At 35.2% G+C, this 27582-nt stretch overlaps 2 protein-coding genes across 2 annotated transcripts; both read left to right on the top strand.

The window, feature by feature from the left end:
• The first annotated feature begins 4777 nt into the window (after window positions 1-4777).
• Window positions 4778-6603, top strand: LOC128553804 (uncharacterized). Its single transcript, XM_053534987.1, has 2 exons — window positions 4778-5457; window positions 6468-6603. The coding sequence occupies exons 1-2, from the start codon at window positions 4778-4780 to the stop codon at window positions 6601-6603; spliced, it is 816 nt and encodes a 271-aa protein (XP_053390962.1).
• Window positions 6604-24475: 17872 nt separating this feature from the next.
• LOC128553806 (integumentary mucin A.1-like) lies at window positions 24476-27582 on the top strand. Its single transcript, XM_053534989.1, has 2 exons — window positions 24476-24586; window positions 25005-27582. The coding sequence occupies exons 1-2, from the start codon at window positions 24541-24543 to the stop codon at window positions 25352-25354; spliced, it is 396 nt and encodes a 131-aa protein (XP_053390964.1). The 5' UTR covers window positions 24476-24540; the 3' UTR covers window positions 25355-27582.

Raw genomic sequence — 27582 nt, forward strand, 5'->3', positions numbered from 1 at the left:
CTCTTGGAATCCGTACCAGTACAAACCTGTTCCCGCAAGTAACTGCCAACTTCCTCACATGAATTATCAGAGGTGGGGGACGAATGAATTCAGACACAATGTTTTTCATCAAATCGTCACGGAGAACATACATCTCGCCCGGGGATCGAACTCGCGATCCGCAGACCAACGCTCTCCCTACTGAGCTAAGCGGGCGGGTTAGACTCTCAGAGGCAGTGGGTTTTCAGATTCGGTACCAATTTGTTCAGATACGAATCCATACAGTCTTTGAGTCACCTTAAGCGTTCTCTCTTTTCACCGAGTGTTTCTCTTTTGACATTTGATTTCAACATTGTATTCGTTTCTTACTGCTTTATACGGCTAAAACTGGTCTGTTTTACCGTAACGCCTCCATGTACGCGCAGGTTTTCTATATATAGGTTATTATTTTAGACATTGAACCATGGTTTGGTGCTCTCTAAATTATATTTTCTCTTTTAGAGTAGCGTGCTTATTCAGGACATCTCCATTTCCGTTTCAAACTCATTCACAAACCTGTTGATATTCTGTCTGTGAATCAACGTTTATTGCACTGGGGTCACTGGAAAATTCTGATTCGTTCATATTTTCAAAGTTTCTAAAGGATACGCTCTTTTTTAACATCTACAAGAACGTTGACAACACATTGTTCAGACAAAAAATGGCCCAGTGAAGTCAAAGAATTCAACAACGAACTGGTTACCAGTTGATCTGGGCAGTACCATTTATCATTTGAAGGGGCATTCACTGTAAATTTACTGACTGAATAGCGACCAGTGCAGCAATCATCTTGGTCTGCACTGGTTGCAAAGGTAAGATCACTTGCTGCCAACAGGCAATAGATTAAGACACAACACAATGAAGCCTAGTTAACAGTATACAAATTTAATTTGTAACAAATACAAACTAGAGTGTGTCTGTAGGACACAGGGTGTGCCCCCCACTGGTACATTAGTCACAAATAAGGGGCAATAATTCAAATGTTTGCAGTCTTAATGGGGTATAGCCTTAACAAACATTTTATGAAAAGGGTTCATTATTCTAGGCCCTATACTTTTTGAGCTATGAGCATCACAAACAAAAAATCCACTATTCTGGCTGTTTCAAGGGCCATAACTCTGTAATAAGAGTAAGATTCTCAAGAAGAATGCCAAGAGTGCAAGGCCACATCATGATAAAGACTCCTGCAAGGTTTCCTGAATTTACATCTAATACTTTTTGAGCTAGGCACATAATTAGGTGAAAAAGTGCATTTTTTTACTATTTCAGGGGCCATAACTTTAAAAATAGGGGTGGAACCAGCCAAAAAATTAGAGGTGTGCAAGTTTATATCATGATAAAGACTTATGCAAGTTTTCAACCATTTATATTAAATACTTTTTGAGCTAGGCATGTCACAAGGTGAAAATGTGCATTTTTGACTATTTCAGGGGCCATAACTCTAAAAATAGGGGGCATAGCCAGACGAAAAATAGGAGGTACGCAAGTTCATATCTTGATATAGACTCATGCAAGGTTTCATCAATTTATATGAAATACTTTTTTAGCTAGGGGTGTCACAAGGTGAAAATGTGCATTTTTGACTATTTCAGGGGTCATAACTCAAAAAAAAGGAGGCGGACCCAAAGAAAAATAGGAGGTGCGCAAGTTCTTATCATGATTAATACACATGCAAGGTTTCATGAATCTATATCAAATACTTTTTGAGCTAGGCGCGTCACAAGGTGAAAATGTGCATTTTTGACTATTTCAGGGGCCATAACTCAAAAAATAGGGGGCGGAGCAAAATGAAAAATAGGAGGTGCGCAAGTTCATATCATGATAAAGAATCATGCAAGGTTTCATCAATTTATATGAAATACTTTTTGAGCTAGGCGTGTCACAACGTGAAAATATGCATTTTTGACTATTTCAGGGGCCATAACTCTGAAAATAGGGGGCGGACCCAAATGAAAAATAGGAGGTGCGCAAGTTCATACCATGATTAATAAACATGCAAGGTTTCATGAATCTATATCAAATACTTTTTGAGCTAGGCGTGTCACAAGGTGAAAATATGCATTTTTGACTATTTCAGGGGCCCATAACTCTAAAAATAGGGGGCGGAGTCAGATGAAAAATAGGAGGTGCGCAATTTCATATCATGATAAAGACTCATGCAAGGTTTCATCAATTTATATGAAATACTTTTTGAGCTAGGCGTGTCACAAGGTGAAAATGTGCATTTTTGACTATTTCAGGGGCCATAACTCTAAAAATAGGGGGCGGAGCCAGACGAAAAATAGGAGGTGCGCAAGTTCATATCATGATAAAGACTCATGCAAGGTTTCATGAATTTATATCAAATACTTTTTGAGCTAGGCGTGTCACGAACTTCGGACGGACGGACGGACGGACGGACGCACGGACAGACGGACGGACGCACGGATGCACGGACAAGACCAAATCTATATGCCCCCACCAGTCATGGGGGGGGGGGGCACAAAAATGTTCAAATCTCTTTAACACAGAATCTGTTGGAATGGTTAAGATACAATAGATTTTCAAAACTATATTTTAGTTATCAAATATATATATAACATTATAATACTGCAAATAAATTTCTCGAATTTTCATTGGTTAACATGCTCGTTATATAAAACCGTATATACCGTGAGCGAATTTCCCCTTCAGCGAGCCCCTCTTCACTGACGGTGTATACGGAAAGAGAATATCGATTTTGATTGGCCGTTGCGCAAGGCCATTTTTCAGTTTACATTAGAAACAAAATGGCGGACGTCTCTCGATCCGAAAATTGAATCACTGATAGACTAATTAACAATTGTTTTAAACATACGATTGAATGTATTTTATTTTTCAAATAAAGTTTATTTCTAATGACTATTGTTGTTTTTATTCATTGTGGAGAAACAAGGCAGTACGAGACATATCTCTCGCACATTAATCAGGATACATTTATTGATTGATTTTGACCATACAAGCGTTTTCGCAACTGGTCATTGCAGACGAATGCAGGCTTATTTGCATAAGTAAATAAACAAAATGAGTCAATAAATAACATAGAATCTAAATGGTATGATTTGACAAATTTATTTCTTTTTTACATATGTCATTAAAAATAATCAAAACCAAATGCATAAAAAGCCAATTTACACTTTAGATTATAAAAAAGATCTAAACAAAACATTATCAAAATGTGTGGGGGGTGTGTGGGGGGGGGGGGGGGGGGGGGGGGGAGGGTATCAATTGCCTAAGTTGCCTAATATTTTCCTAGGTAACAGACCTGCACTGGGGACCCTGCACTGCAGTGCATTGACATTTAAAGTTGTTTACAATACATAATTCACAACTTAATAAAATAATAAAGGGATTAACACTCACACATGAACCAAATATCTAGATCAAACTCTACATAGGGATAACACATGTTTTTTTTTAAAGTTATTACATCTGCAGAATTCCGAGGAATTAGTTAGTACCCAAGCCCATTAGGGCAAGAGTACCAACAATACCCGAGGGATTCTGAAGAATTTATAACACGAAAAGAATGTGCGCTAACGCTATTCTAGCTATAAATTATTTAAATGTGAATAAATGCCTCTAACCTTTACCCTGCTGAATTTCTAGAATGCATTTCTCTATCTTTCAATTTGGACAGTACCATTAACTATTGTATTTAAAGGGGTGCTTACCAAAAGTCTTAAGATACAAACAGAAGAGTGCAGATCATGATCAGCCTTCACAAACGTACATGCTGGTCATGACCTACACTTGCTGCAAACACATTTATATATATTGTGTCCAGCATGGTAAAGGTAAAGGGACATGTCCACATTATATTAATTTTAAAATTAGTAGTAAACAGTTAACTGAGGGATAATAATTAGAAAATCAAGTTAAAATTGAAATAACAAAAAAAAAATTAATTTTGACTGTCGAAAGTTTGACGACAATGTTTCTCAAGTAACTGAATATGTCGCTTAAAACATTACTATTTCTTTTATTACAATAAAAATAACCAACAGTTTATGAATATTATAACAACATAATTATATGATATAATAAATGAGCCACGCCATGAGAAAACCAACATAGTAGGTTTGCGACCAGTAATTTGATCCATACCATCTTGCGCATCCGCGCAGTCTGGTCAGGATCCATGCTGTTCGCTAACAGTTTCTCCAATTCCAATAGGCTTTGAAAGCGAATAGCATGGCTCCTGGCCAGATGCGCAGGCTGGTCTGAATCCATGCTAGTCGCAAACCCACTATGTTGGTTTTCTCATGGCACGGCTCAATAAACTTCTACTTTAAAAAAATATATATACTGCTTCATTTCTTATTTACAGAGAGTATAACCAAATATCATTCTTTTTGAAGCAAATAAATATATTATTGTAACTCATACCATTTAGTATCAAAATCACTTTAATTTAGTTCAATATGAAACGCTTTGGTGCTCACTCGAAAGAAGATGTTCAAGAAAAGAGAGTGAAATATACTCCAGATAATACTTTAAAAAATAAAACAAAATGGCTGCAGAAACATTAAGGATTTACCTTAAAGAAAAAGATATGAATGTAAATTTTGAGAGCTATTCTACAGAAGAACTAGCTGATGTTCTGTCAACATTTTACTTAGATGCCAGAACAAAAAAAGGTGAATTGTACAAGACAAGTACCTTGGAAAACATAAGGCACAGCCTAAACAGGTATCTTAAAGCACCCCAGTGTCAAGAGATATAGATATCATCACCGGAAATGAATTCAATAAAGCCAATGAGTCGTAAAAAAACTGCACTCCGTGAACTTAAAGTTCACGGAAAAGGTTCTACCGACCACTACGCGCTGATATCAAATGTCGATTTAACACGGTTATATATGAGTGTCCACCTGTCACCTACCACTCCGCAAGGTTTATTAAACCGGTGCCAAATGAACATCAGGTTGTATTTCTGCCGGAGGGCAAATGAAAATATGGAAAAAATGACAAAGTCAACTTTCAAGCTTGGCCAGTATCCAAATGGTGAAAGGTATATATATAAGGCAGAGGATGAATCCACCAAGAATCACAAAGAGAATGATAAGACCCTTGTAACAGGGCACATGCCGGCAGACAATGTAAATACTGACAACTGTCCAGTGAACAATTTCCTGAAATATGTCGGTAAATTGAATCCCAATACTGATAGGCTGTGGCAGTACCCTAGAGAAGTATTCTTGGAATCTGATGATGTCTGGTACCAGAATCGTCCAATTGGCCGAAATGTCTTAAGTGAATTCATGCAGAAGCTTAGCAAAGCTGTTCCACTATCTGCACTATACACCAACCACTCTGTACGTGTGACTGGTGCTACAATCCTAGGAAAGGGTTATTCTGCACCACAGATTATGGCGGTGACTGGTCATAAGGCTTCCTCATCACTGGCTATCTACCAAAGGTATTCCTGCAATTACAGAGAATAATAATAAAAGTAACATTTAAAAAATGTACATTTTTCCTGTTAAAGAGACATGCCTCCAGATCAAAATATAAATTTCAGAAAGCATTTGATTTAATATTAAAAGAAATAAATCAAATGTGTATCCGACAAAGTACAGCTAAACCTCTTCTATCATAAAGCAAACTAAGGCTGCTGATACTAGTGATAGTTTTCTACATACGGCAGTCTACTGACTAAATGAGCCGTGTCATGAGAAAACCAACATAGTGGGTTTGCGACCAGCATGGATCCAGAACAGCCTGCGCATCCGCGCAGTCTGGTCAGGATCCATGCTGTTCGATTTCAAAGACTATTGTTATTAGAGAAACCATTAGCGACCAGCATGGATCCTGACCAGATTGCGCGGATGCGCAGGCTGATCTGGATCCATGCTGGTCGCAAACCCACTATGTTGGTTTTCTCATGGCACGGCTCAAATGAGTGCAGTTGTAGATTATAGTTCTAAAATGGCACAAACTCAAAACATTCTTTGTATTTCATTTACTAAAAGAAAGCTTTTCACTAAATTTTGAAGAATGACATAAATCTGGAGGCATCCAGCTTGAAAACATATTTTAAAATTTTTTGCAAATTTACCAGCACGCATATCATTCTTGTAATGTAAAAGCTTAGCCACTTTACTGATAATAAAGAGTTTGTCATAAAATTTAGGCTTTTGTACTTTTTAGATTTTATTTTCTGTAATAGTGACAAATGCCAGTCTATTTTAAATACTTATTATAATATTATCATAATATTGGGAATAGGATATAGACTGGCTACATTCACAATTGAAAAAACAAACATAGTGTAGGAGCTAGTCTATCAGAAACTGTATGATTTGTTGAAGTTTATAACACTACACGTTAAATAGGTTTTCTTCAGAATCATGAAATGTGACTGTAATGTTTAAGAAATGAAATGATTTTTCTTTTGGTGTTTTTTTAAATATAATTTACAAATACAAGGGTGTCTGATGAAGAAAAGAAGTTGATGGGTGCCACAATTAGAAATGCCATTAATGGAGGAGATCAGCTGGCACTGCCAGCCCCTCAGACAAGACTACCATTAATGCCAGGGCCATCTCAGTATGGAATACCTTGAGTTGCCAGGCCCTCAAGCACAACTATCACATGCAGCAACAGGTCTATTTAGAGATATGATGCCATTGCAAGCCCCTCATGCACGCCTAGCACCAACAACACCATATCACGGTGAATATTTTACTATGGACTGATCTGTATAGTTTTTTTTACCTTATTAGAATATTAATCCTCTGCTTAAATATTCAAACTTAACATCTGAAATACATGTACTCCGGTACAATGAGTGTACTTTAAAAAACAAATGGACCAATTTCAGTACTGTATTGTCATTTTTCTTCATTTAAACTACCACTTATAAATATAATACATTTTTTACTATTTATAGTTTCATTTAATAGGAGCCCATCAAATCCCAAAATCCACTAGTGGCAACGGCACTTGAGGGAGTAAGGAATACGCGACACCATCACCTTATGTGGCCAGACCATCACTTTATGCACCTACCCAAGGACCATCAAATAGTAATGTATTTTTAGTAATTAAAAATTCAAATACGTAATATTTAAATATAAATATAAATAAAAATATTTAGCAGAAAAATACCTTGGTGCTATGTTTTAGGGTTACCGGACGTCCTGTAGCTAATTATAGATTAATCACCTAAACCTGTGAAGGCTTTTTTTTCATCTTGATTTTTTTTTTGATAATTTATTTTTTCATTTAAGTTAAAAATGATTTTTAAGCATAAGCGTTCTATAATCTATTTAACAAATAATCAAGGGCTTCGAGTGGTTTATCATCTGATTTACCACGGTTCAGTGTTCAGATGCGTTGTAAATGAACCACGAGGACGTTAGCACGAGCGGTTCAATACTGAAGCATAGGTCTGAACGATGAACCGTGGTAAATTAGATGATAAATCACAAGAAGGCCTCGACTATTTTCATTCTGACATGCTCATTGATGTATTTTAATAAATATTAAGATGGATTTCATTTACGCGAGGAGTAATGTCTCGCACGTCAGGGAACAATTGATGAGATCATTCACTCTTACCGGTCCATGCGTCAACCATTGTTTATTGCAGAATATACAGAGCTTGACTTTCTTTTTTGTTTAACTACAAATCAAACCGAGCCATGTTAGAATGTTTTATAAAATTATAAAAAAGCAGCTTACAAGTCAAGTTTTATTCAATGTAATAAATAAATTATTCCCTCTAATTACAGACACAGGAGCTTCTAGATCAAATGAAGATTTACCTATGAACCAGTCAAGAGCCATCAGCACCATCCAGTCAAAATGTGAGTGAAAACTTTTAACACGAATTGAGAATGTTTCAATGTCTTCAATGAATATTATTATAATATTGATAAATTTACACGAAATTTACAGTAAATTACACTATTTTTAGATGACGACACTACTGTAAACACTTAGTTTTAAGGTAGCAGACTTAGGATTATTGGCAATTGTTTTTTCCGTATATATATCAAAATCATTTCAGCTTCCTGAATCGTCAACAGAGGCAATGGCAAAGGAAATTGAAAATTGTTAAGCTGTGACTGTTGATCAAACAGTAATATATGAAAATTTAGAATGACCCAAAGCTATTTACAAAGATTTTGCACAATTTTCATAACACAAAACAATTTCTAAGAAGCTGTACTTATATATGATTTTTTTCAGAGATATATCACGGTGCTGGCCATTGAATAAAAAAAAATACCAGTACAGTATTACAATATTCTAAAATTAATTTTTGATGTACTGTACTACTACTGTAGATGTATTTAACTTGCTGCATATTTTTATCAGCAAATAACTTTTCAAATTACAGCAAACCAGGACGATTCAGATTTGCCTGCAGATATTGTCGACATGCTGTTTGACAACTTCGACAATCTGCCATCATCTGGCCAAGTCAACACAACATCAAACTTGACGTCCATGACTAGAAACCATGCACCAAGTTTTAACAACTGTGTTTTCAATGGACTCACCATCAACTTCAATTTAAATTGAAAAACAAATGAAGGATGCCATCAGGCACAAGTTTGCTAATTAACTTTAGTATAAAACATGAAAAAAACATACATACACTTCTACAATAGTTTATTGCCATGATAATCTGTGTGGTCCAGAACTGTTCTGAAGTTGTTCCTTTTGTGTTGTCGTTTTTCGTTTCTTTACCAGTTTACACATTGATGGACTATTCGTTCGCTTGAAATGTTCTCATAAGTTAATATTTTGATATCACAATAGAATGTTTTGTCACAGATAAATGTAGGCTAGCCTGTAGTTCAATTGTACATGTGAAACACGAGCACCTGGTCCCAAACTACTCAAAGACAATATTTCATGCCAGTTAAACTTCAAGTTCACATTTCAATTAACTGCATTTAATTTTAAAAGCTAAGCTTATTACAGTAAGCATATCCCATTCAAAATAAATTCTTTAGTCAGGATCAAAGTATCATACATTTATTACGTACTCTTTAATTATGTCTCCCCCAGGAGACATATTGTTTTTGCCCTGTCCGTCCGTCCGTCCGTCCGTCCGTACGTCACACTTCATTTCCGAGCAATAACTGGAGAACCATTTAACCTAGAACCTTCAAACTTCACAGGGTTGTAGGGCTGCTGGAGTAGACGACCCCTATTGTTTTTGGGGTCACTCCGTCAAAGTTCAAGGTCACAGGGGTCTGAACATTGAAAACAATTTCCGATCAATAACTAGAGAATCACTTGATCCAGAATGTTGAAACTTCATAGGATGATTGGTCATGAAGAGTAGATGACCCCTACTGATTTTGGGGTCACTCTGCCAAAGGTCAAGGTCACAGGGGCCTGAACATCGAAAACCATTTCCAATCAATAACTAGAGAACCACTTGACCCAGAATGTTGAAACTTCATATAATGATTGATCATGAAGAGTAGATGACCCCTATTGATTTTGGGGTCACTCATTCAAAGGTCAAGGTCACAGGGGCCTGAACATTGAAAACCAGTTCCGATCAATAACTAGAGAACCACTTGACCCAGAATTTTGATACTTCATAGGATGATTGGTCATAAAGAGTAGACGACCCTTATTGATTTTGGGGTCACTCCATCAAAGGTCAAGGTCACAGGGGCCTAAACATGGAAAACCATTTCCGATCAATAACTAGAGAACCACTTGACCCAGAATGTTGAAACTTCATAGGATGATTGTACATGCAAAATAGATGACCCCTATCGATTTTGGGGTCACTCCATTAAAGGTCAAGGTCACAGGGGCCTGAACATTGAAAACCATTTCCGGTCAGTAACTTGAGAACCATTTGATCCAGAATGTTGAAACTTAATAGGATGTTTGGTCATGCAGAGTAGATGACCCCTAACGATTTTGGGGTCACTCCGTCAAAGGTCAAGGTCACAGGGGCCTGAACATTGAAAACCAGTTCTGATCAATAACTAAAGAACCACTTGACCCAGAATATTGAAACTTCATACGATGATTGGTCATGCAGAGTAAATGACCCCTATCGATTTTGGGGTCACTCCGTCCGGTCAAGGTCACAGGGGTCTGAACATTGAAAACCGTTTCCGGTCAGTAATTTGAGAACCACTTGACCCAGAATGTTGAAACTTAGTAGGATGATTGTAGATGACCCCTAACGATTTTGTGGTCACTCTGTTAAAGGTCAAGGTCACAGGGGCCTGAACATTTATAACCCGTTCCGATCAATAACTTGAGAACCACTTGACCCAGAATGTTGAAACTTCATAGGATGATTGAACATGCAAAGCACATGACCCTACTGATTTTGGGGGTCAGTCTATTAAAGGTCAAGGTCACACGGGTCTGGTCATGTAAAAAACATTTTTGAAAATAACTTGAGAACCACTTGACCTAGAATGTTGAAACTTAATAGGATGAGTGGACATGCAGAGTAGATGACCCCTAATTATTTTTAGGTCACTTGATGAAAGGTCAAGGTCACAGGAGCCTGAACAGTGACTTGAAAACCACTAGGCCAAGAGTGTTGAAATTTAGCAGGATGACTACCAAATAGATGATCCCTATTGCAGCCAACAATCAGTGTCTCTTTGACTTTCGCTCCTGACCCCTACTGACTTCTTGCCTATAGGACTTTGCACTTTGAGGGAGACATGCGTTTTTTTAACATTTACAGTGTACTTTGACATGTGAATAAAAGTTAACTCCCTATAAAGATCTCATTTTGGTTCTCTCAAGGGTGGTATTTATACACAGGTTTCACTGAATATGCATACAGATTCTGATTGTTTCTATATTAAATTTCAGGGAAAATCAGGAATAAAGCGATCTTCAAGACAGTCTGCAACTCCTACGAAGTGGGATTCAATTGTGACTGCCATACGAGCGAGACAATATAGGAGGGCTATTAAGGGTATTTTTAATGCCTCACAAGCGTCACACAGGCAATTCTTGTGTTTCATATCAAAAACAGTTAGGAAAGAAATAAGAGCGTTGATGACGACTGGAAATAAATTTCCACTAATGGCAGGTTTTGATATTCCCAGCATTCATAACTTTTCTTGGGATAAAACCTTAACTCAGCTGAAGCACGATTGTCCTATGGTGTTTAACGTGTTGCGCGCTTGTGTAACAACACGTTACAACGAAGACACAATGATAAGGGGTAAGTCAGTAAATCTGAAACCTTAAGTTGGGATGGCACTTTCAATACTCCTTCATGCTCGTGCACCGAAGAAAGCAAGCTTCATACCTACAGTACTTGGTGTTCAACTATGGCGCGGACGCCTCAAACGAGAGACTATCAAGCAACTTTCCAAAACAGGCATTACTGTTGGGTATGACACCATTTTATCTGCTATAGACAATATCAGGGTTGATTTTGATGAAGCAGCTATTGTTGCAAAGCAGAATCTGGAACACGTTTTTGCAAGCACTAACAAAACAAACACCGATCAAAGGCAAGAATGTATGACAGACATTTCGTCAGACCTTGCAGAACTTTCAAAAAACATAGAAGAAGAAGTGAACTGTCCCTCTGACCAAGAAGACACCGTATTGTTCAGTGACATGGACATAAGTTTTATTGGCAATATAGGTCCTTCCAAACATAGCCTTGATTCTACTGAAGAAGAAGACAGTGAAAATGTAGACATTAATTACTCAAGCGTCAGTGAGGATGATGGTCCTGATGATGCCGATGATTTCGATCCTGATGATGGAGATGTTGAAGAACCGCAAACTGATGCTGCTGATGACAACGAAGATGTTGTAATTGAGTCATCACATGAGGAGCATATCTCCGAAGACTTCATTGAAAAGGTAACAAATCTATGCTTAAGTTAAAAGCGTTTTGACAAAAAAGTATATATGTCTTTTCTTTTCTTTTTTGGCATAAACTTAGTATATATGAAAAATACAGAAAACCTGAGTCTGCTTTACAAATTTGTACACCTTTTCTTTTTACTGAACATGTTACAAAATACTTTTACATAAAAAGTTATATTTGTAGAACCAAAGAGCGACATGGTGGTAAGGAAATAAAAACAATAATAGATGCTTTTATACAAAAACGCATATCCCCCAATGCATAGAAGCAATAAGGAGGAAATAAATAGGGAACTGGAGCGAATATCAGAGACAGTGAGGTTTGGCTGCAATAGAGATCATCTACTTGGCATGTCTATTAAACCCCGGAAGTTTCAACATTATGAGCCAAAATCAATAGAGCTCATTTACATTGCATGTTCAATCATCCTATGAAGTTTCAGCATTGTGCATCAAGAGATTATCAAGTTATTGATGAGAAAGCTTTTACCATGTTCAGGTCTCTGTGATCTTTATCATTCTTAGATTGATCCCCCAAAATGATAATGGTTATGTACTATGTAAGTCCTATCATTACGCGATTCTTGAAGAATCTGGGTAAAATTGTTAAATTTATTAATTAGAAACCGTTTTCAATATCCTCTCTGTTGTGACCTTCACCGTTAATCAAATGACCCAACAGTGAATAAAGAGTATATACTCTACACGTCCAGTCATGTTATAAAGTTAAAAATTGGGTAAAGTTTAGTATTTTTCAAATTATTGATCAGAAATTATTTTCCGTGTTCATGTCCCTTTGACCTATTCCATTGAAATATTAACCCCAACAATAAAAGAGGTCATGTACTCATTAAGCCGTATCACCCTATAAAGTATAAATGTTTAAAGTAAAATGGTTTTCAAGTTACTGAATGAAAATGGATTTCCATGTTGTGGGCCCTGTTACCTTGACATTAAATATGTTGACCTCAAAATCAATATTGGTCATGTACTTTGCATGTGCATTTAATTTGTAAATTTTCTTTATTCTAAGTAAAGTTTTTCTCAAGTTAGTGATTGTAAAACGTTATTTCCATGCTCAGACCCTTGTTACCTTTTACTTTTCATGCAATGGCCCCAAAGTCAATAGTGGCCATTTACCCTGCATGTCAAATAATCGTATCAAGTTTAACAATATGGATATTGTCGTTGTCAAGTCATTGATCTGAAATTTATTCCCATATTCAAGCCCAGTTTACCTTGACCTTTTATATAGTAATCCCAAAAGCAGTAGGGGTTGTGTACTGTAAATCCCTGCCACCGTATGAAGTTTGAACATTATATGTTTAATTGTTGTCAAGTTATTTGAAGTGAATTATTACGAATGGACGAAAGGCCTGACAAACGGACAGGGCCAAAACAATATGTCTCCGTCAGTTGTTAGGGAGTAATAATAAGCATGCCACATAATAAACTTATGCCTCTAGTAGATGCAACATTTTCGTAAGGAATACATTTAACTTTAGCAAGGAAATGTTGTTTTTTTATTTCAGGCATATCTTGAAGACACTATAAATGATGTAACGCATACTGGAATGACATTCTGCTGGGATAATGTAGGAAAAAAAGTAATAAGCCGCCATCCAACATCAGAGTGTAGGAATAAATATATAAATATGGCTCTAGGTTACATAGCAATAAATAGGGTTTGTACAACCTAGTTTGACAACAAGGAATGTAAATTAGCAGAGGATTTACCTCCACAAACATTTATTCCAAGTGACAGAGACTTTGAATGTTTACGTCACAGAATGGAAATTATTGTTGGAAGAATTTTGTGTCATCATATGCCATTTTTTTCCGACAATTTCCATGACCTAACAGTTCCTCATATTTTGCATCGTCACACTGCAGAATCTTCCCGCCGCAGTATTCTTATTAACTTGGGAGTATTTAAGGAAGATCCTTCGTCTACAAAGGGGGCAATTGGTATTTACGAAAAGTTACAAAAGTATGTTCCAACAATGGGTAAAGAATTGTTAACATCAATTGTATATGGTGATGGTCTGTCATGTGAAAGAGGAAACGACGCCCACAAAGCAAGATCAAATGGACTCACTCCAAATGAAAGGCTAGAAGGACTGCAGCCTGGTGTTCAAGAGTTTCATAAGGAAATGATACTTCTACAAGACTATTATGATATATTTTTTAAAGGCTCCAGTGCTTCAGAACAAGGCACCCTCTGCCAAATCAAACATTTACTCAACTACCGGCAAGTCAAGTCTGACATATCAGATAATTTCAACCACGCGTGGGAATTAATGTGTACAACTACCGAAGGCTTTGTCTGTATGATTGCCATGCAGCTGATGTCGCTGAAGAAAGTAGATGACCAACCAAATTTACATATAAAAGTAACAGAGATGTCACAGGAAGAGAAGAAGAAATATCTTGATGGATTATGTAAAAACATTGTGGAGTTAATATGGCACAAATTAGAAACCGATGATCTTCACTCAAAAGACGTAGAAGATACAAATATGGTTTGCTGCGGCCAGGACATAGATGATGAAACCATACGATGTGAATCCCGATCAAGTTGCATTAACGGTGAAATTTTCCATTACATCTGTGTTGGGCTCGAGAAAGAAAACCCTCCATCTGAACCTTGGTTTTGTTCAGTAAAATGCAAAGAGCAACCTTATCAGTTTTGTACATGTAGAACAGATTTGGGTGACACCGTTCCAATGATAGGTTGTAGTTTGGAGGGACAATGCCATAGCTTTGAGTGGTACCATATGTCTTGTCTAGGCATAAATCCCAAACGCCCACCAAAAGGAGAATGGTTTTGTTCAGACAGGTGCCTTCAAACATACCGACAATTAACTGCTCATGGTAAAGACAATGTCAACGACAGCATAGCAAGTTATAGTAGAGCTATGACATGGTGTGGCATGAATTTGTTATGCAGGAGAGATGCAGTTAGAGAGGCAGACGGGCAAGCAATGCTTTCTTTTTGGAAGTTGGACCTCGTCCATTTCTTTGCCCAAAAACACCCAAAGTATGTGATATTGGCACATCGTTTACTTGCATCTGTTGGCGGTTGGCTGCCAGAAAGACTTCAGCAGGACTTACTTCATAACAGGACAGTCAATTATGGTGGTGGTACTGGAAGAAACCTTCCAATGGACTTCATGAATGAAGTGTTCAATCGCCTATTTAAAGATCTTCTTGAGGCAGCAAAAGGAAGGTATACAGGTCTCACGATTCAAAGATGTAGCCAAATTATTGGCCCTTTTGGAGAGGCACTTGACGAAATGTTTGATTCAAGGATTGCTGAAAATGAAATATATAGACACAGGCGAAGATCTGTCAATCGGGATCCAAATATAAAATGTCTTGTGCATTTCTTACGTGGAAAACGTCTCTTTGAAGGGAATGGGTCAAGAAACCATAAGTCGTTTCCTAAGTTTAAATTTTCACAAACTCCAAAAAACGCACAAAAATTTGCTGCAAAAATGAGGCAACTATCAAAACGGCTGGACAGACAAAAACGTGTAGTTTTGAATGAATGATATTTTTACAACTTATGAAACATACAAATATATTAAAAATCGAGAAAAAAAATGGAACTCCACAGGTCGCTGAATATGACAAAAAGGAAAATGTTGCAGGCTCGGTTTGATTGAGCATCTTCATGGACGATAGTGGAAATTCCGGCTTGACGGTTCAGCAAACCTCAACATTTACACATGGTACAAGTACAAATAATATAGAAATATTCGCAGATGTATTCATACGGCGATGTACATGGAACTTTCAATGGTACACTAGCGTTTAATTCAATGAAAAGCGGCGTATACATCATTCAAATTTTATATAGTGCACCTTTTCAGCATATAAACTATACAGGAACATTCTTTGTGAACTTGTTTAGCGACTGTTAATTCTGTTTGGACTAAATAAACAGACAGTTAAGTAATGAGATTTCATTTCCAGTACTAGAAACATGCAGAGTTTAGTTTAAAGCTTAATTCAACCTGGAAAAAAACATTATGCAGAAAACATTCAAAAGAAAATTTCAGTGCTAGATCCACCAGAGGGCACAACCAACGTCGTTGCCAAAGCCAACCTCGCATATCTGACCTACCAGCGTAGCTTCTATCCCGCTACTTTCACTCTATCCCGCTACTTTCATTCTTTGGAAATCACTTCCTCAAATCGCTGTTGACCAGACAACCCTGCACGGAAGGCTTGAAGTTGTTATTGGCCATCAAGTACAACAAGTAAACTCCAAGTACCTATTAACCGGTTTTTAAAACAAAGTACAAAGAGAACTTTGACTACATGGGCCATGGTAGAAACTTAACTGCACTGGTACCATAAGGAATCACCATACCAGACTACAGCGTTGTGTATCCGTTGGATGTCGGCCAAGTAATGCGCGTGTGGACAGGCCGTACAGCTTACAAAGCCGGCATCTTAATGTACTATACATGGTGCATGTTCTCCAGTGTAAATACTCACCGATAATGCCAGTCTAGCTGCACATACAGATACTTTTACTCCAGGTTGAGTCAGTCATACCTGCTATGCATGTGTACAAAGTTTTAACCAAATCGGTTTAGTAGAGTAAGCCAATTACTTCATATGAAGATAATGAAGGATTAACCATCACACCAAAGTACAGCGTTGTGTATATGCATTAAATCTTGGCTAAGTAATGCGCGTGTGAACAGGCCGTACCGCATACATGTTAATGTACAATACATGCTGTTTTTTTAATGTAAATACTTACCGATAGCTTTATGCTAATCCAGATGGAGACATTTTACCCCGAGACAAGTGAGTCCTGTCTGCTACGCATGTGAAGAAAGTTTTAACCAATTTGCGAGTAATATTTTACTATTGTAATGTAAGGGAATTACATAACATGATGTTAATGAACTGTGTATACTTACCTGCACTCGTGAGTGGCTCCACATTGTTCTTTCCTGACTACATCTCCACCGGAATTTACTGAGCCGCATTTTGTGTAAAATCCGAAAGGTAAGTAATATTTCGTTTAAATTCCATTATAGTTTTACTGCAACCTTAATTTCGTTTTGTGTTTCCTTCGGAAGTGACTGGATGTGTAAATAATGGAGAAAGTGTAGATTAATTTTCACGGTCAGCAGGAAGTTAACATAATAAGTTGATAGGTAAAGGTTGTTTCTTGACATATTATTCATTGATACAAAATTTTGTTCTATATCTTTTACCATATACTTGAATAACCTTCCGCAAAATTTTTTGCGGAAGCCTCTACCTTGAATTTCACACTTTCGATAAAACGTCGGACTATGTGAAATGTCAAAATCGTAAAATATTGAAGTCCGGCGTTTATTTATAGAACTAACTTACTCTATGACTTTGGTTACTGCAGTATTTGGTTTCTGCAGTATTGAAGAATGATTTTGTCCTTTTTTCATTTAGGAGGAATGAGTTTATACAACTATTTTATGCTTGATCACATGGCATTCTTATTTTATGCTTTACTCGCGCGGCATTCTTATTCAAGATGTTGTTGCATAAACATGCGGATGAAGTTTTCGAGGAAGTTGAGGTGTTGTCACTGAAAATTTAATTTAGTTGTTAAAGGTATTAATTAATTAATAATTATTATTGCTAAAGACTCCACTGAATGTCTTGACTTTTACACCCCCCCCCGCCCCCCAACCGTCGTTGTATTTTTGCCGCATTTACACTGCTTGGACGTTTTCTTTGGTGCATATTTCACTAGTTTAAAAGAGTCTTAGTAAGGTGAGTGGCTTTCTGTTATACTTTTCTTGCTTCCCTAATATCATGACTGAAAACTAAGAATCAATTGACATTGCCTGAGTGAATTTATATATAGGAATTCTTCAAAGACTTGTAATTTTCTCCAAATAGAAATTTCTTTTGAACCTGTGCTTTTGTATACTAACTAATTAGTAGATCCTAATTAATTACTTAAGTAATTACATAATCTTATGTCATATTGCCCTTATCAGTCAGAACATTGTGATTTATGGATCTTTGATCTGCAGCTGCACTGCCTAAGGGCGGACTTTGGTGCTTTATGACTGATTGGTCCTAGCTAACAGCCAATCAAAATAGACTACAGCATCAAAATTTATGTGAGATAACTGCATCTTATCATTAAATGATAATTTACTGTTTCAGTCAGAACTGTTTTTCTTTTGCTTGTTTTAAACTTATATTTTAAGAACTGGGTAACAAGTGTGAGTTTTACTGGCATGAGTTAGAAATATACAGTCAACATCTTTCAAGGTATGTACATGTTACCATTAATTAATTTGTGATAACCATTCGGTCATCATCTGATTATTCAAATAGGAATATTAAAAGTATAACAGGATACTCTATTGGGTAGATAATGATGAATTTGTATTAATTAAAGTATCTTTAATGTGTATTTTTTAAGGGTGAGGAGCATCACTATTACACATTTCCTGATTATTATATTGGTCTGGCATCTTTCTAGACATTTAATTATGATACATTTAGAGTGCGTATTAATGGATTTCATGACAACATTTAATTGAATCTATTATAAATATTATAATGTTTTAGATTATTTTTAGGTTTAAAGTAACTACTACTATACTGAAAAACAAGCTAACCTGCCATTTATAATTTTGATAATACCTTAAAAATTACAGATAGTGTTTTTTTTGTAATTGAGAACACAATATGGTTTCAAATTTTTGACAAAATCAGACAATGAGTTGACATTATTATTTAATTTAATTAATATCATATAACGTTTAACCTGTTTCTAGTAAATTATCAAAATCTACACATCTATTCTTATTGATTGTATTCATCCATTTTCTTTGAAAAACACTTTTATGAGGATTTTTGCAAGATTTCATAGTTAAAGGAATCCAATTTAATACATCTTTGTGTGTTCTGAAATTTTGGCATGTTATTAACAACAAGTTGATGTAAATGTAAGTATGATTTTACAAACACTTTAGGCAAATTATGGAACTGACTTTAATCACTACAAATCCAGAAAAGTTGATATGTTTAAATTACGTAAAGAAGAATTATGAACACAATCAATTTGTTAATAATACGATATTTACAAAAATATGAAAACAAGTGCTAGTTTTAGTATTAGTTTAGTAGATGAATGCCCTAATGTGTGAACCTACGGTGCTTCACATCTGACCTAGACTCCTATATGTACTAATGTCATCAATGACATCCTGTTTTTATTTTTATAACAAGCTGTATATATTAGGTCTGCTCTTACTCTGTATTATTTTGCCAAAGCATTTTTGTGGAATAGAAGACATCATTATTATACGACTTGATAATCTACAAATTATAATTATGCCGTATTGGTGATACTTTCAGTTATAAGACTATAAGAAATTAAATAAATATATCTTAGTTTGCTGTCTGATTCTGTGCTACTTTATCTTAAATCATCAAATTCTAACTGACAGGCTGTTTCATTATTTAATTCTGTTAAATTAAAAAAATATATGTAAATTTTTTATATATAAGTTAGTTATATTGCCTGAAAAGTCGTTGCGAATGTATATTCATTAATTAAATTCTTCAAAGACTGATAGCCTTAAAATCAAATAAGAAATTTCTTTTGAACATGTGCTTTTGTATACTAACTAATGAGTAGATCCTAAGTAATTACATAATCTTATGTCATATTGCCCTTATCAATCAGAACATTGAGATTTATGGATCTTTGATCTGCAGCAGCTGTTGCACTGCCTTGGGGCAGACTTAAATTTGGTGCTTGGTGCTTTATGACTGATTGGTTATCAGCCAATCAAAATAAAGTATTAATTTTGTTCCTTATGACTTTTAGATAACAAGTCAACTTTCAACAAAGAAGTATAAAATACATTTATTTTTATAGCTCTTTGCTTTCAAGAAAGTAACGCTATATAGAATTTTGGCAAAATGTTAGCATTCAAAACATAGATTACAATTAAATATGCTCTATGATTATATTCTTTTACATGGGTGTACAGACATTGATTTGAATGGTCAAACACAAACAAAATAAAAGTTAAATATATTTTATGAAAAATTCATATTCTGGTAGGAAAATTAATATTTTTGCACATTTTTTGTAGCTGAAACTTTTTTAACTTCAAAATTAGGTACAATATGATAGACACATGAGTAATGAATTGTTGGTGAAATTTTTATGAAAAGATAAAACTTTTGTAGAAAATAATAAGAAAAAAATGACATATTGAAAAAAAACAACAAAAAAACTTGTGCCAAATTTATCAGAAACAGATAAAAGAAAAGTATAAAAAGACAACCTAAAATATTTACTTAAATAGATGTGTAGATATTAATTTAAGTGGTCAAAAACAATACAGAATTTAAAATTGATAGAATTAATGTTTTATGAAGAATATTAAAGTAGAGTAAACTTGGGGTGTTCAGACGTGAAGATTTTAGTTATGGTGTCCAGAATATTTCTAGGGGGGACTAATTTTGGGGATATTAACTTGCATGTAATTTTAACTTTAAGCAGAATTTTGTAAGTCCAAAAGGGGGCATAACTTGCTCAAAAATACATGTCAGAGTTATGGGACTTTACCCAGTGAGGCTGGTAATTGACCTAGAAAAAGAAAAATAAGTTTCAAAGCTATATGCCTTTGAATGATAGATGTGTGTCTTTGTATGCAAAAACTTAACCAAGGTGTGACGCCAACGCCAGGGTGAGCAGAATAGCTAGACTATTCTTTGAATAGCCGAGCTAAGCTGAGCTAAAAATTGAATGTGACATGCATGATGTACCACAGAAAACTGGTATTGATTGTTCCCTTCGGCCAGAAATAAAAAAAAAATACAATAAAAGCTATTTATAGAAACAAAAAGGGATGTAATTGTAAAAAAAATCTTTATTTCACATTTATCTGTGTCTTGTTGCTGTAAAGTGTATGTTAAACTTATTGCTAAAGATCTTATATGACCTTATATAAGGTATATATGACCTAAGTGATGCCTTGACCTATACTTGAGTTTGCCTATAAGTCATGATACTCTTAGTCGTTGCTGCATAGGCTAATATTTGTTTCAAATAAAAATAAGGTTTCTAAAAAAAATAGTCAGAAAAATGTTTGGAGCAGGAAATGTCAGTTTTTGCAAACTTGACCAATTTAAGAGCCATAACTCTGGAGATACTCAGGCAAGAACTGGCATGTAATTGAAATTTGCCTAGATTTTAAACAGTTACACATTTGTTATAACTTACAGATGATAACTTACAAGTTATGTTTAGCTCTTATACAAAAATTGCAATAGTTATCAAGGGGATACTGTCAACCTGGACAAATTTGACCAGTTCAAGGGCCATAACTCTAAAGATACTGATCCGAACTGACTGGTTATTGAACTTAGCCTTGATTTCATACACTCACCCATACTGTAAAAGTTATGTTTAGTTCTGATACCAAATAAATTCCTATACTAAATTTAATATATTGTTAGCCTGGACGTGAGAACATTTTGTGCACTTCTAGCATTTTTCATGACAAGCAATCTCCAGTTATGATCAACTTGGTATTAAACAAGAGCTGTCCGTAAGACAGCGTGCTCCACTATTCGGCAGTTTGACAGTAAAATGGATATAAGTCTCAATAAGAGACCTCTACTTTAAAAGGAAGATACACCAAGGGACATAATTCTGTCAATAACACAAACTAGAGTTATTGGGATTGTTACCATACACATGCAGATGATGATGGTAAAATATATATTTTGAGTTTCAAGTCATAACCTTATATAGTATCAAAGTTATATCCACAAAAAAATTAAATATTAAAGGGTCATAATTTGGTCATAAATACTATAAGATTCTTTCACTGGTTCTAGGTGCAGGTGGGAATATCCGGCCTCGAGGGTAACTGTTTAGGCGGTAACGATGTTCCCAGCCGAGTTACCGCCTAAACAGTTACCCGAGAGCCGGATATTTCCATCTGCACCTATAACTAGTGAAAGAATCTTTTTTTTGCATACCGATTTCAAGAAATATTAATAAAAAGTAAAATCAATCGAACGGCTTTTGTTTTAGAACTATTTCTTATGGCAGTGTATTTAAACAAAGCACGGGGAACCAACGTCCGTATACAGGAAAGACATCATGACGCTTCGAAACAAACAACAATGTTTAGTTCCGCTTTTGTTTTATCAGTTACAGCGTAACGTTATGAATTTTTGATAAAATAACGTGATTTGAACCGAGAAATATACTATCAGGAACCAATAGGAAATGTCAAGGTATTGAATTTTTATTCCATTTTTAAAATAAAACATAAATTACTACATAAATCTTCTACATATATGTAGTTCGTTATACGTCATTTACAGCATTTTTCCAGCACTGGTAAATATACGAGAAATCCCCGTCTGGTATATGCAAGAAAAATCAGAGTTATGGGGATTAACACCACTCCTGCAGATGATGATGATAAAGATACATTTTTAGTTTCAAGTCTTTATCTTATATTGTACTAAAGTAACATCAAGAAAACGAAGATTGCTCAAAAAATTGAAGTATGAATAGGGCATAATTCTTTCAAAAAAGCAATTAGAGTGATGGGAATTGTAACACATATGTTATAAAGAAATAGTTTTAATTTCAGGTCAGTATCTTTTAAAGAACCAAAGATATGTCAATAATCAAAGCTTCCAAAAACTTTAACTTGAAATTAATTCCAAGTATAGCAATTTTCTGACCTGCTCCTGCACATATTTTGTTTGTATGCTGGACAATGTTTATACAAACTTACAGTAAGATATAAGCAATAGTAACAAAGATATGACAGAAAAACAAAAGTTGTCGAAAAACTTTAAACTTAAAAATAACCTAAGTATCTTGGTGACCTTGACCTTTGTTATAATGGGCCCAGCCCTGCACATACTTTCTTTTTATGCTAGACAATGTTTATGTAAACTATACAGTAAGATATATAAGTAATAAAAATAAAGATATGACACAAAAACAAAGGTTGCCGTAAAACCAGAAGGCCTAGGTCTTAGATATTTGACATGTAGCATTGCCTAGTAGACTTCTACAAAATTTCTTAAAATCATGACCCCCGGGTTCAAATTGACCCCGCTCCATGGGGTTACTTGATTATACATAGAAAAATCTTCAAAATTTTCTAAAAATGAACCAGAAGGCCTAGAGTTTAGATATTTGACATGTAGCATTGCCTAGTGGACCTCTACAAAATTTGTTCACATCTTGACCCTCCAGGGTCAAATTGACCCAGCCCCAGGGGTTACTTGATAGTACATAAGGAAATCTTCATAAATTTGCTATAAATAAACCAGAAGGATGAGATCTTAGATATTTGATATGAAACATTGCCTAGTAGACTTCTACAAACTTTGTTCAAATCATTAACCCGGGGTAAAATTGGCCCTGCCCCAGGGATTACTTGATTGTACATTGGAAAATCTTCCAAACAATTTCTAAAAATCATCAGTTTTACATTTGAAACATGTAGCTCATATTACTCAGGTGAGCGATCCAGGTTCATCATGACCCTCTTGTTTATGGTTATTTACAGACATCTTTCCGCTAGCAAAACTTCCAATTATTATTAGTAAATCCAAGTATTCATTTCCAATGAAGATAAATACTGACTCTTCTTCAAAAAGTTCTAATGAGTAAAGACAGACAATATTATTTATTTTTTCTTTGATGACATATTACAAGTACCCTTTATTCTAGATCTTAAACCTTGCTGGGCGGTATGGTTATTTGAAGTTGGTGAATGAGTACGTTCATGAAATGATGATTCCATATTACAAACGCCAGTTGTCTAGTGCCACACTACCGAGAGAGCCAAATGTACAAGCCCCAACAAACAATGATGTGCAGTCTGTGATTTATGTAGAGGTATGTAATCAATACAAATTTGCCTAAACATATGAATAAAAATTATTCATATATTTATCCAACAGAAATTTAAATGTTAAAATGTTTAGTGAAAGTAAAATAGTTTGTTCGCCTGCTAAATTTCTGAATAGCGAACAGTGCAGACCATGATCAGCCTGCACTGGTTGCAAAGGCAGATTCAGTTGCCGCCAGCAGGCTAAAGGTTAAATGCACTGATCTCTTAATTTTGACTAAAATGACTTCTCTTTAAAGCTGAAGTTTATATTATGAAAATTAGAGTTCAATTTTTGGTTTCTAATAATAGCTATCTCAAAGTGTCAAATCAACAAAAGAAAAGATGCTGGTTTGGGAAGCAAACCTGAATTATAACTTTCCAGCAATATCTGGAAACTATGCCACTATGAAGGATTACTTGTTAAACATGTTACATATAGATGAATCTGAAGTTTAGTGTTACTGAGATAAATCTGAAGTTTACTGAAAAAAAAAGGAATAAACAAAACTTTAATTTTCTCATGCGATTTCACAGCATATAGACTAAAGTTGAATATTGAAGGAATTTTATGATAATAATGGTTGTTATTTCTCTAAATAGAAAATCACCACAAACACAGCTACAATCATCAAAGGTGGATCTGTTCTGGCAGTGGATCAGTCTATAATAAGGGAGATCGATACCATCGGCAACTATGGGCAGTCCGAAACAAGCCAACAAAGATTATTGGAAGGACCAGAAAAATGGTACATATCCCTACCAGGAACCTTCATCCAGACCTTGTCAGAGGTAATAATCAAAATTCATTACCTTAAAGAACTCATACTTTACTAAGTTTTAAAGACAATACTGCAGGCCTTAGGTCATTATCTCTTTTAATAACAGTGAAAGTAAGCAGAATGGCCGATTAAGGCAAATGGCTGCTAAAAATAGGTGGTTGCTGAGTTTGACTTTAATGAGACACTTCATGCACATTTACAGTTTAAAGGGCATTGCTTTTTGCCAGTTTTAGTGTATTGCAATGAGAAGTATGTTAGTTATGAAATGTATACACCATGTTTAATTGGTAAATTTTCATTGAATAAAAAAATAACTGTATGAAAAAATGGTTATTTAATGATGATCTGTAATGTCTAGCAAGTTGACAGCAAAATCATTCTCTTTAACATAGGTTTACAATGACAAAAATGATCTTTTGTTATTTCAGAGGTAGAGAAATGCCTGGGACCCACTGAAACTACAGCACCTTCAACTCCTACCGCATCTGCAACAACATCTACAAGAACAACTCCTGAAATCCTGACAACCTCACATACACCTAGATCTACCTCTGAACCTCAAGATTCACCACCTACCACATCTGCAACAACATCTACAAGAACAACTCCTGAAGTCAAGACAACCTCACATACACCTAGATCTACCTCTGAACCTCAAGATTCACCACCTACCACATCTGCAACAACATCTACACCAACAACTCCTGAAATCAAGACAACCTCACATACACCTAGATCTACATCTGAAACTCAAGAAGCACCTGTATCCACTAACTGACTGATCAAAGACATACACCACCAGCTGCAACTCCATTACAGACAGTCAGCACTCACTCAAATAAAGCCCCAGTGCAGCTGGTTAAGGGAAAAGGGAAAATTAGACATGTTATTGCTGCCCACTGAAGTGTCGGCCGACGAATTATGTAAAAAGTGCTTTAAGCGAGGGAGAAGTGGCATGCGGTGGGTTGAGTGCGAGATATGTGAACAGTGGTATCATGCAACATGCATGGAGATAGGAAGGACACAGTACATGAAAATTCAAAGGAACGAAACGACTTGGGAATGTTGTTGATACTGTTATAAATAGTTCAGTGTTAGGTTCTCTGATCATTGCAAATTTTGCACCAGTTTACTGAATATATTGCTGATTAATCTTCTATATATGAATAAAAATTGAAATATTTGGTATACAAAAAAATGACCTTTTCAAAATATCTGAAAGCAAAATGGACAACTCTTTTATTGACAGTGTTTCAATGATTTTAGGAATTCCCCAATGATAGTTTATGATTCAAACATTTCCACAGCTTAATAAATTCAATACAATATTGTATATCTTTTTATACTGTCAACATTTTGAAAGAGGCTATACTGAACTTTCTTGACATGAAAGAAATTTTAAACTAACTCCTTTAAAATTTTACCATCAATATTTTCACTCAATTTAGGTGATAATTGTAAATGAGAAGGCCAAACAAAAAACAGTTTATATATATCTGAAGTTATAAACCCCACCCAATTACTAATTATGATTTTTCATCATTTAAACATTTCAATACCTAAACATTTTTGTATAATATTACTGACAATTTTTTGGAGCATGAGGACCATGACAATTAAACAATAACATAAACATGCTGTTGTTTGAATACCAAGTGGGGAGTAATACCCATTTACTTTGTTTACCACAATAAATAAAACATCTTATAGTTAGTTTGCGGTAGTGTTTAGAAATCATGAAATAACATGCTAAGTTATTAGTTACGTTAAGTATTTATTAATTTTTCATAGAAAGCAATGATTGTGATAGTTCAATCCAGAGAATGTTAAATTGCTCCCAAATACATGATTACATGGAAATTGCAGAAAGCCAATTACTTATACCTTTAAAATGTTGTAATTACATTTGATAACAATGACTGTGTTTCATTATTTACAGTAAGGTACTCCTGAACAGTTAGGGAAGAGCTTCATAATGAGTAAAACATAAGAAACACTTTCAGAATACAGTCTACCTATTATTAGGCATAAAAAATTGTTTGTTTCTGGTATCCCGACCTACCTTAAATTTTTAGGCCCGACCCTAAATGTTGGCCTTGGAGAATATTTTTTTCAACTTTTTGACAAGTTGCCAAACTGCACTTTTTATGCTGTTAAAATGGTCAGTGATGTTAGAAATCAACTTCCTAATGCTCTAAAGGCATAACCCCCATATATGTGTTCAGCTTGACACAATAATAAAATGTCTCGGTTCAACTTCAGAAAAAAAAATTCCCCCAAAAAATTTTCCAACCTACCTACCCTTGAGCATTTTGCCGGAAACAAAGAATTTTTTCAAGCCTTATGTAAAACCACTTTAATTTTTATTTGTAATTTCTCATTGCTGTATATATGTATATATATATCCTTTACATTTTAATACATATATTTAAATTTTTTGTGTATATTGAGGTATAATCATTGAGGCCAATAAACACCTTTGGCTAAAAAGCCAACAATTTCTTTAAAAGAAATTTATACATTTTTTTACTTATTTTGATGCACTGCCTAACTTAATAGCAGGATGTACAACTGAACAACTTAAAAGATTGTATGCACCTTTTTTGACTTGACAGTTTTTGGTTAAGCTTTTGTATGTTACAGGTGGTATCTTAGTACCCATGAAAGGTAATGGCACTTGTTCACTGTTCCATAACAAATTATGCCTAGCAGTTTTTGGTTAAGCTGGTACCTTAGTACTTGGTAATGGGAATGCATTGAAACTTCACACACTTGTGCACTGCAATGATTTGACATGCAGTGCACAGGTTTGCATTTTTACAAAATTATGTCCCTTTCTTGACTTAGCAAATTCTAGTTAAGATTTTGTATGTAAACTGGTATCTCAGTAACCACTAATGAAAATGGATTGAAAATTGACACAGTTATTCATTTTCATGTACAAATATGCATTTACAGGTTCCTCTTTTGCAACTTTACAAATTAGCCCCCATTTTCGATATTTGT

This window comes from Mercenaria mercenaria, unplaced genomic scaffold (assembly GCF_021730395.1).
Source record: "Mercenaria mercenaria strain notata unplaced genomic scaffold, MADL_Memer_1 contig_4342, whole genome shotgun sequence".
NCBI classification, from domain to species: domain Eukaryota; kingdom Metazoa; phylum Mollusca; class Bivalvia; order Venerida; family Veneridae; genus Mercenaria; species Mercenaria mercenaria.